This window comes from Zea mays, chromosome 4 (genome assembly GCF_902167145.1).
Source record: "Zea mays cultivar B73 chromosome 4, Zm-B73-REFERENCE-NAM-5.0, whole genome shotgun sequence".
Taxonomy (NCBI): domain Eukaryota; kingdom Viridiplantae; phylum Streptophyta; class Magnoliopsida; order Poales; family Poaceae; genus Zea; species Zea mays.
Genome location: NC_050099.1, coordinates 151241957 through 151256482, shown reverse-complemented (window position 1 = coordinate 151256482; position 14526 = coordinate 151241957). Strand labels below are relative to the sequence as shown.

General features: G+C 49.2%; 1 protein-coding gene across 2 annotated transcripts; it reads right to left on the bottom strand.

Annotated features, from left to right (window-relative positions):
* Positions 1–154: 154 nt before the first annotated feature.
* LOC100276825 (uncharacterized) lies at positions 155–2768 on the bottom strand. 2 transcript variants are annotated; one of them, NM_001150534.3, is made up of 6 exons: positions 2519–2685; positions 2350–2420; positions 1383–1468; positions 1206–1312; positions 934–1013; positions 155–814 (listed from the first exon to the last, which is right to left on the bottom strand). In NM_001150534.3, the coding sequence occupies exons 3-6, from the start codon at positions 1429–1431 to the stop codon at positions 541–543; spliced, it is 510 nt and encodes a 169-aa protein (NP_001144006.2). In that variant the 5' UTR covers positions 1432–1468; positions 2350–2420; positions 2519–2685; the 3' UTR covers positions 155–540. The 2 variants fall into 2 exon arrangements, with proteins under 2 accessions (NP_001144006.2, XP_035822723.1); XM_035966830.1 differs by having other exon boundaries at positions 198–814; positions 1383–1431; positions 2519–2768.
* Between the last annotated feature and the right edge of the window lie 11758 nt (positions 2769–14526).

The following is a 14526-nucleotide window of genomic DNA, read 5'->3' as shown; positions in this document are numbered from 1 at the left end:
AACAACCTGATAATAGGGCAGACTTAAGTAAAGTGGCTACCACGAGTCTAAACCGAATCTTTTTCCCACGAATGCAGAGAGATTTCTTCAACCCCGCAAACTGATGTACTGTAATTTAGGGGGTGTTTGGTTCCAGCACTAAAATTTAGAGAGATTTCTTCAAACCCTCAAACTGATGTACTGTAATATAGGGGATGTTTGGTTCCAGCACTAAAATTTAGTCTATATATATCGGATGTTTGAATGTTTATTATGAATATTAAATATAATCTAATTATAAAACCAATTACACAGCTAAATACTAAAGAGGATAAAATGAGGCAGCCTTCCTCTGCAAATATGAAGGAAGGCCGTTTTAAACCCACAATGTTTCAAACTCCTGGCATGACCTGGTGACTGACTGTTCCAAACCCACGCTGTTTCAAACCCGTAACCTGAGGATGACTCAGTGAGAGCTCTCATCAATACACCAGGCCTGTCGTTTGGAATGCAGACATCTGACAAGAAATAGTCCAGTTCCCATTGGAATCGCATGATCAACTATTCTTCATCCGAACTCTCATAAGCTAAACCAAGCAAACTTCCAGCTCTGTTCTGTTGCTTCACCTCTGTTGGTTCATCTAACCTTGGCGCTGTGTGGTCAGGATTCACAGTCCCATGAGATGGTCCCAACGGATTCCGTGATGGCGACAACTCGCCGACAGGGTCTTCTTCCGTATGTTTAGGCTTATTGCTATCTGGTGGCTGTGAAGGGCTGCTAACTTTTGGTCGCTTTGGTTTGATCCCAACAATGTTCTTCAAAAGATCTTGTTGCCTGTCCATAACGCAAGCACCCAAATCATAAGAACGAAAAGATATAGCTCATTTTGGGATATATATATAAAAGGAAAAGGTACTGTTAAAAGATGGAGGGCTGTCTTGAAGGCAGCTTACCTTATATCACTTTTAGGTTTAGGTTCAACACGAAGAGCCACAGGGACAGCAGGTGTAGAATCAGCTAAAATTGCTGCTTTGTAATGTCAGAGTTAAAGATAGCAAAGAGATAGCTTAGACCACATGTTTCTATTGCACTATTTGAACGGAAGGAAACTGAATTGTAAAGGTGCGAAAAGTTTCCAGAAAAGCTAACTGAACCATATTAATCAGACCGTATCATTAACTGTATAACAGGAAAAGCAAAGTTGTTGATGATTAATAAAGGATATCTTAAAAGCAGCAAATGCCCGCTTCTCAGTATGACGAAGAAGGCGCTCTGCATCTTCTTCAGCTTCCATTTGCTCTTTCAGGTAAAGCAAATCATCGCTGTCCAATGCTGAAGAACAAGGTTAACAAGGGAGCTACAAACTTTACAGGGGTCTTCCTATAAAAGAAGCATGAAATACCTCCTCGTCCGTGAAGGTAGCCTCCCCTATCACCAGCAACCTCTTGCATCTGTTGGTATCAACCACCGAGTAGAGAACCAAAATCCCTGTCAGGGCATGTTATAAGAACATTGTACACTGATACCTATTGGAAATGCTTAGTCATTTGATCAAGCATTTAAGTAAAAGCAAGGCATCCTCGTGTGACTAAAACCAACGAAAAATGTTATTTTACCAACAAAATAGCATTGTTCTGAAGAATGCTGCAGGACTGCAGCCTAAATCTTTTCACCACAAAGTCAACCGAAATGTATTTCTAGGATGCATGTCTAAAACAGAAACATCTACGAAGCATTTAGAAATCACAAATTGCTCAAATGCATGGATGGTTCGCTGAGACACAACATTGTCTCTTAGATCCAAAAGGTCTAGGCCTATTCTCACTGCATAAAGCCAACAAACTAACTACAGTTGCAAGCTGCATTTTTTGTCACAATTCAAATTGGTTCTTAACAGCCTCGTTAACATTCTGAAAGTTGGGCTCAGTAAAAACAACTCGAATCTACTGCCACCGTGCCCCTGCCTTATCTAACTTCTCCACTAGTCCTTGTAAAAATGAAAATAAAATAAACAGTACATGAAATCAGGTTCAACCTAGCATGTAGATCCATTCAACAATCCAAATTATTCACTGTGAGACTTGCACATAACTTAGTTATCAGCAGACAACAACACTAAATAGTAATTACCTCCTAATGCATAGATAACTTGTTGATAGTACCATTGCCATCCCCCACCCCCAAGGAAGAAACACCAGCGCAACATTTTTGACAGAAGTAGGTAGCTGGATGGCTAATTAAAATTTCGAAATGACTATATTGCTTAACACCTACATTTAATCCAGAAAAAATCCTAAAACGAGCATACATGTATGCAGTACAACAAAACAGTAAGCCGGAACAGACGTTGCATGACGATTCGGTCTAACCTTTGCAACCATGCGCTGGAAGGTGATGTCCTCATCGTCGATCTTATCCTTCCCTTTACCAAACTTCCTGTCTGCACATGCACGGAGCCAAACTCGGGAATTCGATGAGAACGCCCAACGGGGAAAACAGGGTAGGCAAATCGATAAATCAGTGGAAGGAGGCGCACACCTTTGGGGTCGCTGAGATTGGTGTACTCGCGGACCTCGCGCCCGGACATGGCTGAGGATGACGACGGGAGGACGCGAAACCCTAACCCTGGTTCCGAACGGAAGCTTCGAGACTAACCGCGGGGGTGCCTCCTGAGGCTGTTCTGTCGCTTGGGAGGCTGTTCTATCTGAGGATGGAGATTGTCAGATTGGACGATTGGAGAAGCGGAATCTCAATTCGCGTCGATCTGCTCTGGGCCTCGCGGAGCGGCAAGACTCTTGAGGGCTGGGCCCTGGGACCGAGGCCCAACTTGAATAGGTGAAACGCTAAAAATAAAATTTGCGATACTGTTATGAAATCACGATAGCTACAATACGAAACATGAACCAAAAGCAGGCTAAGAGCAAATCCAAAAGTCATTTTATATTATTTTAATTTATATAAATAAAGTTTTTTAAAAGAAATACATTAATAATTTATCTAAATGGTTGTATTTGTCAAATATAGTTATCTTTTATTCCGGATTTCTGTTAGATAAATGTAGAAAACATAAATAACTCTCTAAAGTGCAAACAAGATATAGAAAGATTATTAGAGATTAAAAAGTTATAAAAATAATTTTTATGTAAATCACTCTCTAAATAATAATTTAGAGTGAAATCTAAAAAAAACTTTTGAAGATGCTCATGTCACCTGTTAACTCGCCGTTGGATTAAGCGATCAAAAGATCTGATCCGTCCGATACGGGTTGGTTCAGGTCTCACCCGATTAAAGCATCCTGTTTGGACCCGTTTTTCTTTTTAAAAAGTTAAAATAATGTACAAGAGTTGAATAATGGTTGTTGGATCTAAACCCACGTTTATATCTATCTAGCCAACAAAACATATACCATATGTTTGGTTGGTTTAGAAGTCGAGCCAGGTCGGTATGAGTTTAGCCAGTTGAAAGAGAAATGTGCCGTTGGGTCATTTCTATAAGTATTTTGGTGATTAGATGTCCAACACATATTAATTAAGTTCTTATATGCTAAATTAGTGAGAAGTGCAAATCAAAGAACAAGGTATTCCCCTTAACCCCCTCCAATCCTCCCGAGATCCCCTTGTGACCAAATCAACCCTTAGTGAATTGTTTTTGAATACTAACATGTTTATCTAAGTGCTAGAAATAGTGCCAAGAAAAGAAGAAAGACGTTGGAAAAGAGTTGGCTATGTACAGTCAAAACCAGCTCGGGCCAGGCACACCGGACTGTCCGGTGCCCCAGGCTGGTCAACGGTGAACTGGCTGCTCTCGGGAAATGGCGAAGCGACGCGACTATAAATCACCGGACTGTCCGGTGCTGCACCGGACTGTCCGGTGAGTCATCTGCGCACGCGTCCAAGTCATCGGCGATGAACTCGTCGCTCTCGAGAAAAGAAAAAGGCGACGTGGCTATAATTCACCAGACTGTCCGGTGGTGCACCGGACTATCCGGTGAGTCAACGGCGCCAGCGGCCAACGGTCGTCCGCGCGATCAACGCGCGACACGTGGTCCGCGCCAACGGTCGGTTGGGCACACCGGACTGTCCGGTGTGCCAACGAGCCCGGAGGGCCAACGGTCGGTTGTGCCCTGTATGGAAGGAAATCGATCACCGGACTGCTACAGTGGTTGTCCGGTGATGCACCGGACTGTCCGATGCACCACTCGACAGAAGGTAAGAATTGTCTACCAAATTGATCTCCAACGGCTCCTAGCTGCCTTGGGGCTATAAAAGGGACCCCTTGGCGCATGTAGCAGAACACCAAGCATTCTCTAAGCATTCTAAGATTCCCAGACTCCGCCTCCACACATTTGATCGATTGTGTTAGTGATTTGAGCTCCGTTTGAGCTGTGAACTCACTGTGCTATGTTTCGAGCTTAAGTCTTGGCCTATGTGCGTGTGTGTGATGCAGATTTGGGTCTTGCGTGTGTTGCTCTCCCATCCTTACTCTTGTATCTTCTTTGTGATCTATATTGTAAGGGCGAGAGGCTCCAACTTGTGGAGATTCCTCACAAACGGGAAGAATTGGATATAGCTTGGTGTCTCATACTGTATAATCAAGCATAAACGACCACCTTGCTAGTCCTGATTTAAAGAGAAACATCTGTCTATAGACTCTAGTGTCTAAAGAAAGATAATGTTTAGCAATCCTAATCGTTTTAAGATGGTGTTTGGTTTCCAAGAAATAATTTTTAGTCTCTCCATTTTATTCTATTTTTGTCCCTAAATTGACAGATACATAAACTAAAATTTTATTTTAGTTATGTATTTGGCTATTTAAGGACTAAAATACAATAATTTGTCAAATATATAAACTAAAACTTTATTTTAGTTCCGTATTTGGCAATTTAAGGACTAAAATACAATAAAATTGAGGGACTAAAAATTCGTCTCTAGAAACTAAACACTCACTAAATGTATTCTATGTACTATCATGCATGGATGGAGGCAGCGGTGGGGCGGGCGGGGCTCGAGCCCCTCCTACCGCTGCCGAGTCCATAGAGCCCCACTAAAGCCTCTCCTAAGATTTTTAGTGTACATATACAATGTAGAAGGGGCTTCTATACTATAGTGGTTTAGTTCAGCCCCTTCTAAATTTTTCTGCCTTCTTTGTGATCTATATTATAAGGGCGAGAGGCTCCAACTTGTGGAGATTCCTCGCAAACGGGAAGAATACTCAAAAGAGAAAAGATCATGGTATTCAAGTTGATCATTGGATCACTTGAAAGGGGTTGAGTGCAACCCTTGTCCAATTGGGACGCCACAACGTGGAAGTAGACAAGTGTTACTTGGCCGAACCACGGGATAAAAATCATGTGTCTCTTGTGTTGCTCTTCTGTGATTGTTTTGTTCGCAAGAGATCGCTTCATAGCAACTTGATTAACTCGCACTAACTTTTATATAATCAAGTTTGTGGCTATTTAGTGTTTGATTTTACAGGATCACCTATTCACCCCCCTCTAGGTGCTCTCAATTAGTATCAGAGTTGTACTCTTCATTTAAGGGACTAACCGCCCGAAGAGATGGATCCTAAGGGTAAGAGGATGGTGGTCAACGACAAGGAGAAGGAATCCCTCTTCAACGAGCCAAGAGACGACAAGCCCACTGACTCAGGCTCGAGTCACAAGAAGAGGCACAGGAAGAAGAAGAGACGCATCAAGAAGATCATCTACTACGACAACGATGTCTCATCTTCTTCACCAAGGGATGACGACGATGACCCCTCGTCCAAGAAAAAGACGGTTAATCAAAACTATTCCTTTGATTATTCCTGTATTCCGTATAACTCAAATGCCCATTTACTTTCTATTCCTCTTGGAAAACCTCCACACTTTGATGGAGAGGATTACTCATTTTGTAGCCATAAAATACGTAGTCATTTATTTTCTCTCCATCCTAGCATTTGGGAAATTGTGGAAAATGGAATGCATTTTGATAGTACAAATAATCCTATTGTTATAAATGAACAAATTCATAAAAATGCCCAAGCTACTACTGTCTTGCTAGCGTCACTTTGCAGGGATGAGTACAATAAAGTGAGTGGCTTGGACAATGCTAAGCAAATCTGGGATACCCTCAAGATATCACATGAGGGTAACGACACCACTATGATCACCAAGATGGAACTGGTGGAAGGCGAGCTGGGGAGGTTCGCGATGATCAGGGGAGAGGAGCCAACACAGACCTACAACGGTGTTGGAACTTGCTTTACCGGGCAAGTAGATCCAACAGGAAAGCGGAAAGAGTATTTGCAAAGTTTGTTGTGGGATGGCAAGAGCTTTGTTAATCTACCCCTGTGAGGGCACTGTACGGGGGTATTTTTAGGCACTCGAGTTGCCACTTGTCCCTTGTCAAAGATGTTTATGTCCTCGAGTACCCGATTTATCCCCAGAATATTCCCACGAGGGGAGGTTACAGACAGTCATTACAGTAAAGGCTATTACAAACACGGACCGTAATACGCTTATCCTCGCGGGGCCGTTACCGTGGGCCGAATCCTGCATGGGCCTCCTGGGGCGGTGACGACGTGAGACTCGTAGACGTCGACAGAGCCTTCATCATGCAACATAGAGGACAAAGGGGACCACGCCGGTCTTCATCCAATCGACGCCTTCGGCTTGTCCGGGCGTGTTCTGTGGATGTAGTCTTCGTCGGAGTGAGGAGGTGACGAAGTCAGCGAGCGAAGGGTAGCGTGTTCGCCTTCGCCCCAACATTTGCCCTTCGAGGGACCAGTTCGACTAAGTCATCTGGTGCCGAAGACGCCGCTAGATGGGGGAGACGCTGCCCTCGCTCGAAGTGGTCCCGAGGGGGGTTTTGAAATGTGACCGTTGATGGACATGTTACTGTTGGACTGCGTGTTTCCCGAAGCGCCGCGTCCTGTCTATAAAAAGGCAGCCGCGGCCAGGACTGTTTCTTACCCTTGCGTGCACCGTAGAAACCCTAACTTTTGCAAACCGCTCGCCTGCCCTCCTGCTCTCCCGCTTCGGAAATCTGGCCCGCGTCAAGCAGACCGCACGCCGCCGTCGATGGTACATAGCCATGTCTTCTTCCTCATCTGCTGCGAGTGTGTCATCGACCGATCCATCGTCCGAGGATACCTTGAGTGATTTGGTGGCAACAGAGTTACAACCGGGCCACACCGTGGAGTTCGACACTTCAAGGATTTCCTCGGTTCGCGTGTAGGAGATGCAACAGCTTGGATACTTTGGTGATGGTGTCGAGCGGGTTCCGAGCGCTGAGGAGATCCCAGAGCCTGAGGGCGAATTGGTTGTGTTTGAGGCATTTTTCATTGCCGGCCTTCGTCTCCCGGTGCATCGTTTCGTGGCGGAGGTTTTGTGAATGTTTGAAGTGCAGGTTCACCAGTTGATGCCTAACGCCGTGGTTGCGCTGGCGAAGTATGTTTGGGCGGTTGCTTCTTACGGCGGGGCAGCCGTCTGTGGAGGTCTTTGCCAAGAACTATTGCCTGCACTGGCAAAAAAGGAAAATAGGAGATAAGATTGCACAATTTGGATCGTGCACCTTTACGCCGATGACTGGAAAGACTTCGGCGGAAGTCGTGGAGATAGTCCCTTGTGCCAGGAACAAGTGGGGCAACTGGTGGGACTTTTGGTTTTATGTTTTTTGTGGGGAAGTCGAAGATCTGCCTAGGCTCCCTCCGACCATTATGTGCTCTCACTGCTATGTGGCGTTCCCACGATTTGAGGTGGCGAAGGATGATGAGGATGAAGGGGCCCTTCGGTATGCTGCCCGCATGAGTAGCGGACGCGATTTGGTTGAGGAATTTATTGGCTATGGAGTGTGGCCCTTGGCACACGACTGGGTACTTGGCGAAGTGTGCCCCCACTGGATGGCGACCTTGGGCGATCAGTTGGTGCGAAGTCCATCCTTCGCTGTGGATTTGCGGGCCGGAACCCGGCTGCGTTTGTGCGCGAAGTGGAGGCCAAGGCCGCAAGGATTGTAGGGCAATATGTGCCGAAGACCGAGGCCTTGCGGAGTTGGGATATCCATGGTTCGAATGTTCAGCGATTGAATCGTGTGTTTGAGTTGAACCGTCTGCCATATGGCGGCTACCCGGGAGACGACGATGTCGTTGTTGGCGACCGCCGAGGAAAGAGGGTGGTGGCAGCGGTCGACGAAGGCCCTTCGCGGGGAGCAGTGCCGGCTGTGGCCACTAAGAAGAGGAAAGTAGGTACAACAACTGAGGGGTTGGGGGCTTTCGATCATTTTGATGTGGATTTATTGGGAACTTGCGCGGCTCCCAGGGATAGGATGTCTTCGCCCGAGCTCCGGGAACCTTCCGCGTGAATGCTGAAGGTTACCGCGGGTCGCTGGCCTAGGAATGTTCCGATCCCCCGGGCGGCCGGCGAGGACATTCGTACGTCTCGATTAGCTCGTGAGATGAAGATTTTTCCTTACGGGCGGAATGTTGTTGCTGTTGTATCGGCAGTGATGGAAAAGGATCACCAAGACGCGTCGCGGAAACGTCGAGCGTTCGTGAGGGTCAGGGACCCACGCTGCGAGGTCAAGATGGCGCGGGGGATCGCGAAGTCTGCTGCCCCCGGCACCAGCAAGCCTCCGCCAGATGCGAAGTCCACCGCCCCCGGCCCCAGCAAAGCCGCTCCCTGTCGTGCCCCCATAGGAGCGAAGGCCTCCATCCCCGCCTCGTGCTGCTGAGACAGAGGTGGGCGGGGCCGAGGTCTCCATGGATATTTCCGTGGATGACTATCTTGTGGGCGGCGTCACGATATTCGACGCCCATATAGGGTAGGGACCTGTTGGTGGTTTTTTTGAGATCTGGGTGTTTGACGAGACTATGGTGCAGGATCGGAGGCTGGGCAATTGGCTGTTGTCCCAACTCCGGTGGCTACTAGGGCGAAGGGGTCTTCGCAGGACCCATGGTCCAAGTTTTGCGCCAGCGGTGAGATCGCTTCGGCCGCCGCCGCTAAGGACATGGCAGGCTTAGTTGTGCAGCAGCTGAAGCATGTAAGTAGTCTTCGACAGTGTTTTCTGCTTATATGACTTCGAATTTGACGGTGTTTGAGGCCAGGTGGTCGCCTTCGCCGAATGGATTGCGTCGGGGGCCTTGACCTCGGAGTTCGCTGCAGAAAGGCGACGACTCAAGGGGAGGGTTGAGCGCCTCCGGACAAAGCTCACTGAGGCTGTGTGGGACAAGTTGGCCGCGGAGAACAAGAGCCGCAACCTGATGGATAAGTTGTCGGCTGCGGAGGCCGAAAAAGAGGAACTCGGCCACCGGCTAGCAGCGGAAAAGGAGGATGCTGACAAGGCCTGCGTGGAGGCCCAGGCTGCACGCGCCGATGCCAAGCTTGCACGCGCCGAGGCTAGCCTCTTTCTCCAACGTGCTGCGGAGGCGGAGGCGAACCACAGGAGCCTACGCAGCTATCCGGACAAGGCGGAGGCCTCTACCCGCACAGGGGTCGGCCGAGCGCGTGCGTTGCTCGTGGACGCGTACCGGCAACTTGGTGCGCGTACGACCTCCTTTGATGCGTCCGGTAAGGAGGTGGGCCTCCGCTTTCTCGGATGGTTGCAGGAGGAACTGGAGGTCCTTCCGTCGATTGTGACGGGTCTCATGTCCTTTGCTTCGCTCATCACCTGTGAGGGAGCCGCGAATGCCTTGTCCCGTGAGGGATGTAGGCACTTCGAAGTCTTTGACCAGTTCGACGAAGACTTCGACCACGAAGTCTTCCAGGTTGAAGACGCGGTGCTAAAGCGGTCCGCTGGGGCGCTTTATGATAGGATGTGGGGCCCTCATGGCCGTGATACTGTCCGGGAAAGGTCTGATCGGGCGATGGAGCAGGTACGGATTGTTATTATTTTTCTTTAGTTTATTTGTTTTAAAGAATATGTGCTTATGTTTGGTGTTGTTTTGTAGATGGCGAATGATGAGAAGGTTGAAGACTTGGGAGGTCTGGAGAGCACGATGCCTCTGGTGGAGGGTGCGAGGGCGGGGACTAAGGAGTAGCCGACGCCGCCAACTGGTGCTAGCGAAGATGACCCTGTGGCCGCCGCCATGTTGCCTGAAGACACTTCGGTGGCGGCAGCGCCAGCTGCCGAAGACCCTGCAACGTCAGTCGGCCCTTCGCAGGTGGCGAGATAGAGTTAGGGGCGTTGGATGTAGGGTTTTATTTTTGTGATACTGAAATTGGTTGCTGCGCAGGTTCCGACGTCTGGGCCTACACAAGCAACCCCTACCGATGGTACTAATTTTGTGGTGGCCGCGAACGTAGTGCCTGCTAATGATAGTTTGTCTGGTTCTGAATTTGGGTCTTTTTCATCTAATGGTGAGTTCGAGAGCCCGTTTTCCTGGACTGAAGAGTCTTCAGATGAAGATTTGGATTATTTTGCCGCGTTAGATGTGACCGCAGCGGAGTCTTCGCCGCGGCTGGAGGTGGGAGAAGCGTCTGATCCCCCGGCTGGCGTGAGGTCCGAACGCCGACGACGAAAAGTGGTGGTGAAGCATAGCGTTGGCGAAATGTCGTGAAGTGGTAGGCGCCGTCGGATGGGGCTGGAGCGAACCCGTCTTCGGGTAGATCGAGGTGGCCAGCGCGATTTGCTGTCCTCGTCGTTTGGGACGAGTATTGGTGAGGGGGATCTGCGGAATCTGTTTGAGGGTGAGGAATTGAGAATGATGTTGTTTAATTATCGGGAGGCGGGCATTATCCCGAAGGCTGAGCCGATGTAGTGTGTGACGCCCTCACTAGTAAGTGAAAACGCTACCCTCCCCCGGCTCGTAATAAAGAGGGAGGGGAGAGCGCGATTGTACTTATTTGTGCGGTGGGGCTCATGGCCCTTCGCTGTGTATATGTAATTTGTGACGTATTGTATTGTGGCCTGTTACCCTTCGCTTACCGGTGCAGTGTATTTATTTGTGCGGTGGGGCTGGTGGCCCTTTGCTGTAATTTGTGATTGTCCGGCTGCACCCTTAGGCGACTTTTTGCATGGAGTTATCTTTTAGTAAAGACTTCGTATCGCGCACTTGTTGTGCTTGTACGGCTGCACCCTTAGGCGACTTTTGCATGGATTTGTCTTTTAGTAAAGACTTCGTTTTGCGCACTTGTTGTGCTTGTCCGACTGCACCCTTAGGCGACTTTTGCATGGATTTGTCCTTTAGTAAAGACATTGTATTGCGCACTTGTTGTGCTTGTCCGGCTGCACCCTTAGGCGACTTTTGCACGGATTTTATCGCACGCGAGGGTAGTCTATGCTACCTGTCGCGGTGATTTTGAATCGGTCGAATGCCGAAGGCCGTCGAAGCGGTCTTTTTCGACATGGTGATACTTGAATATTTTTGCGGGGGCTTTTCACTGGTATATTACATGGCTCCGCCTCGTTAAAAACCTCACCCCCCGGGAGGAAAAGAGTGCGGGCCAGAACAACATTGTTTGCAGAATTACAAAGGCGTGTAGGCCCTGAGACTTAAACGAAAAATTTCCTGAGATTATCGATGTTCCAGGAATGTTCTAAGTCTTCGCCGGATGATGTTGCCAACCTGTAAGCACTGGGGGATGCCTTTGACTTGACTATGAATGGACCTTCCCATTTTGGCTCTAGCTTGCCCCGTGATTCTGTCTGGGTGGTCCAGACGAGTACGAGGTCCCCTTCATTGAATTCTCTTGGGACGACTGCGTTATCGCGCTAGTCCTTGGTTTGAACCTGATATTTGTCGAGGGCCTGCAGGGCGAGGACATGGTCTCCGTCGATGAGATCTTTGGAAGTTGGTTCGTCGACGTTGGGGACTGCTAATTTGTTTGTTCGGGGGGGGGGGGACCCGTGATTTAACTCTTGCGGTGTCATGGCTTCAGATCCATACAGTAGGCAGAAAGGTGTGACCGGTTGCCCGGCACTCTGTCGTGTTCAGGGCCCATACCACTTCATGTAATTGGTCGGCCCATTTGCCCTTTTGTCGTCAAGAAGCCTTTTCTTGATGGCACTAAAATCTTGCCATTGGCGCGCTCAACAACACCGTTGGATTGTGGGTGGTACACCGAGGCGAAGACAGGCTTGATGCCGATGGAAAAGCAGAAATCCCTGAAGTCTTGGCTGTCGAACTGTTTGCCGTTGTCGACTGTGAGTTCGGACGGGACTCCGAAGCGGCAGACAATGTTTTGCCAGAAGAATTTTTGGGTGGTCTTCGATGTTATTGTGGGTACTGCCCTGACCTCAATCTACTTTGTGAAATATTCGACGGTGATGAAGGTGAACTTGAGGTTCCCTTGAGCTGTAGGCAGTGGTCCAACAATGTCCAGCCCCCAGCGTTGTAGTGACCATGAATGGGCGATGAGTTTGGTGAATTGTGAGGGGCTGCCTGAGCGAGGGGAGAACTTTTGGCATGCTTCGCATGACCTTGTGACTCGATTGGCGGTGCAGATTATTGCGGGCCAATAAAATCCCTGATGAATCACTTTGGCAACGAGGGCCCTAGGTCCTGAGTGGGAGCCGCAGGTTCCGCTGTGGACTTCGCGGAGGATTGTCATGCCTTCGGTTTCAGTTATGCACTTCAGCATGGGTTGGCTGATCCCCTTTTTGTACAGCTGGCCCTCGACTAAAGCGAAGTCCCTGCTCCTGTGCTTTAGTCGTTTGGCCTCATTGCGATCGCTTGGATGGTAGTGGCCTTGCAGGTATAGTGTTATTGGTGCCCGCCAGTCTTCGGCCATGATGAGGTTGACGGTGTGGTGGCCTTTGGTGTCCTGAGTTATTTGCAGGCCTTCGAGGTTGCGGACAGCTGGTGTGCCAATGATGTGGTAGAACACATCAGAGGGCAAGGCCTCGCCCTTGGCCGCTGCCTTGGCCAACGCGTCGGCCTCTTTGTTCTTGGCGCGATCGACATGCTGCAGGGTGAAACCCTTGAATTGTCTCTCGAGGCACGGACAGCTGTGAGATACTGCATGAGCGCAGGATCCTTTGCAGAGTACTCCTTCTCAACTTGGTCGACGACTACTTTGGAGTCTGTCCTGATTATGCATGTGGTGACACCGAGTGCTCGTAATTTGCAAAGTCCCAGGATGACAGCTTCATACTCTGCTATATTGTTGGTGCATCTGTCGGACTCCAAGGCAAGGCTGAGGCATGCTACGTACCTGACTTGATGCCTGTGGGTGATGTTATGATCGCTGCGACGCCTGCCCCCGCATGGCACCACGCGTCGTCGCAGTGGATGATCCTAACTTTCTCTGGGGACTCTTCTTGTTGCCATGTTGGTCCTGTCCAGTCAACGATGAAGTCTACCAGGACCTGCGATTTAATTGATGTTCGAGGTTCGAAGGTGATGTGGTACCCGAAGGGTTCGGCTGCCCATTTGGTGATTCAGACGGATGCCTATGGGTTCCTAAACAATTCTCCCAGACCCCTGTCCAAAGTGACCCGTACTTTGAATGCCTCGAAGTAATGGCGCAGCTTGCGCGATGCCATGACGACTGCGTATGAAATTTTTTCTAGCTCAGTCATGTTGCACTTAGAAGCCATGAAGACTTCGGAGACATAGTACACTGGGCACTGCCGAGTCGTGCCCTCTCTGTCCTGCTCTTGGATTAACGTTGCGCTGACTGCACATGGTGAGGCCGCAATGTAAAGAAGAAGAGGCATCGAAGGGTCGGGGCTAGCAAGAGTTGCTAAGTCGGACAGGTGTTGCTTGAGCGACTCGAAGGCCGCCGCCTGCTCTGGTCCCCAAGCGAAGTCTTTTGCACCACGCAATGTCTTGAGGAAGGGTAGACTGCGCTCTGCGGATTTGGAGATGAATATGTTCAAGGCGGCCAATCTGCCTGTCAGTCGTTGGACATCCCTGGTTGACTGCGGGGGTGTCATGTTGATGATCGCTTGGATCTTGGTCGGGTTGGCCTCGATCCCTCGGTGCGACACTAGGTAACCAAGTATCTTCCCCTGGCGAACTCCAAAGACACACTTCTCGGGGTTGAGCCGAAGTCGTGCATCGTGCATATTAGCGAATGTTTCTGCGAGGTCGGCCAGGTGATCCTCTTTGTTTTTGCTCGCGACGACGATGTCGTCTACGTAGGTGAAAATGTTGCGGCTGACTTGACCTTCGAGGACCCTCTTGGTGAGGCGAGAAAAGGTTGACCCAGCATTTTTGAGGCCTTCTGGCATCCTAATAAAGCAGTACGTGCCGAAGGGTGTGATAAAGCTTGTCCTGGCCTTGTCTTCCTCTTTCATGTAGATCTGGTGGTAACCGGAGAAGCAATCGAGGAGGGACATGACTTCACATCCTCCTGCGCTATCAACTGTTTTGTCAATCCGTGGTAGGGGGAAGTTGTCCTTGGGACAAGCCTTATTGAGGCTGGTGAAGTCTATGCACATGCGCCACTTGCCACTTTTCTTTTGCACCATGACCACGTTGACGAGCCATGTAGGATAAGCAATTGGCTCGATGAAGTTGGCTTCCAACAGGCGGTGCACCTCGGCCTTGGCGGCTTCAGTCTTCTCATCGGACATTTTGCGCAGTCGTTGCTTTTTCGGGCGCACCGAAGGGTCAATGCCCAGGCT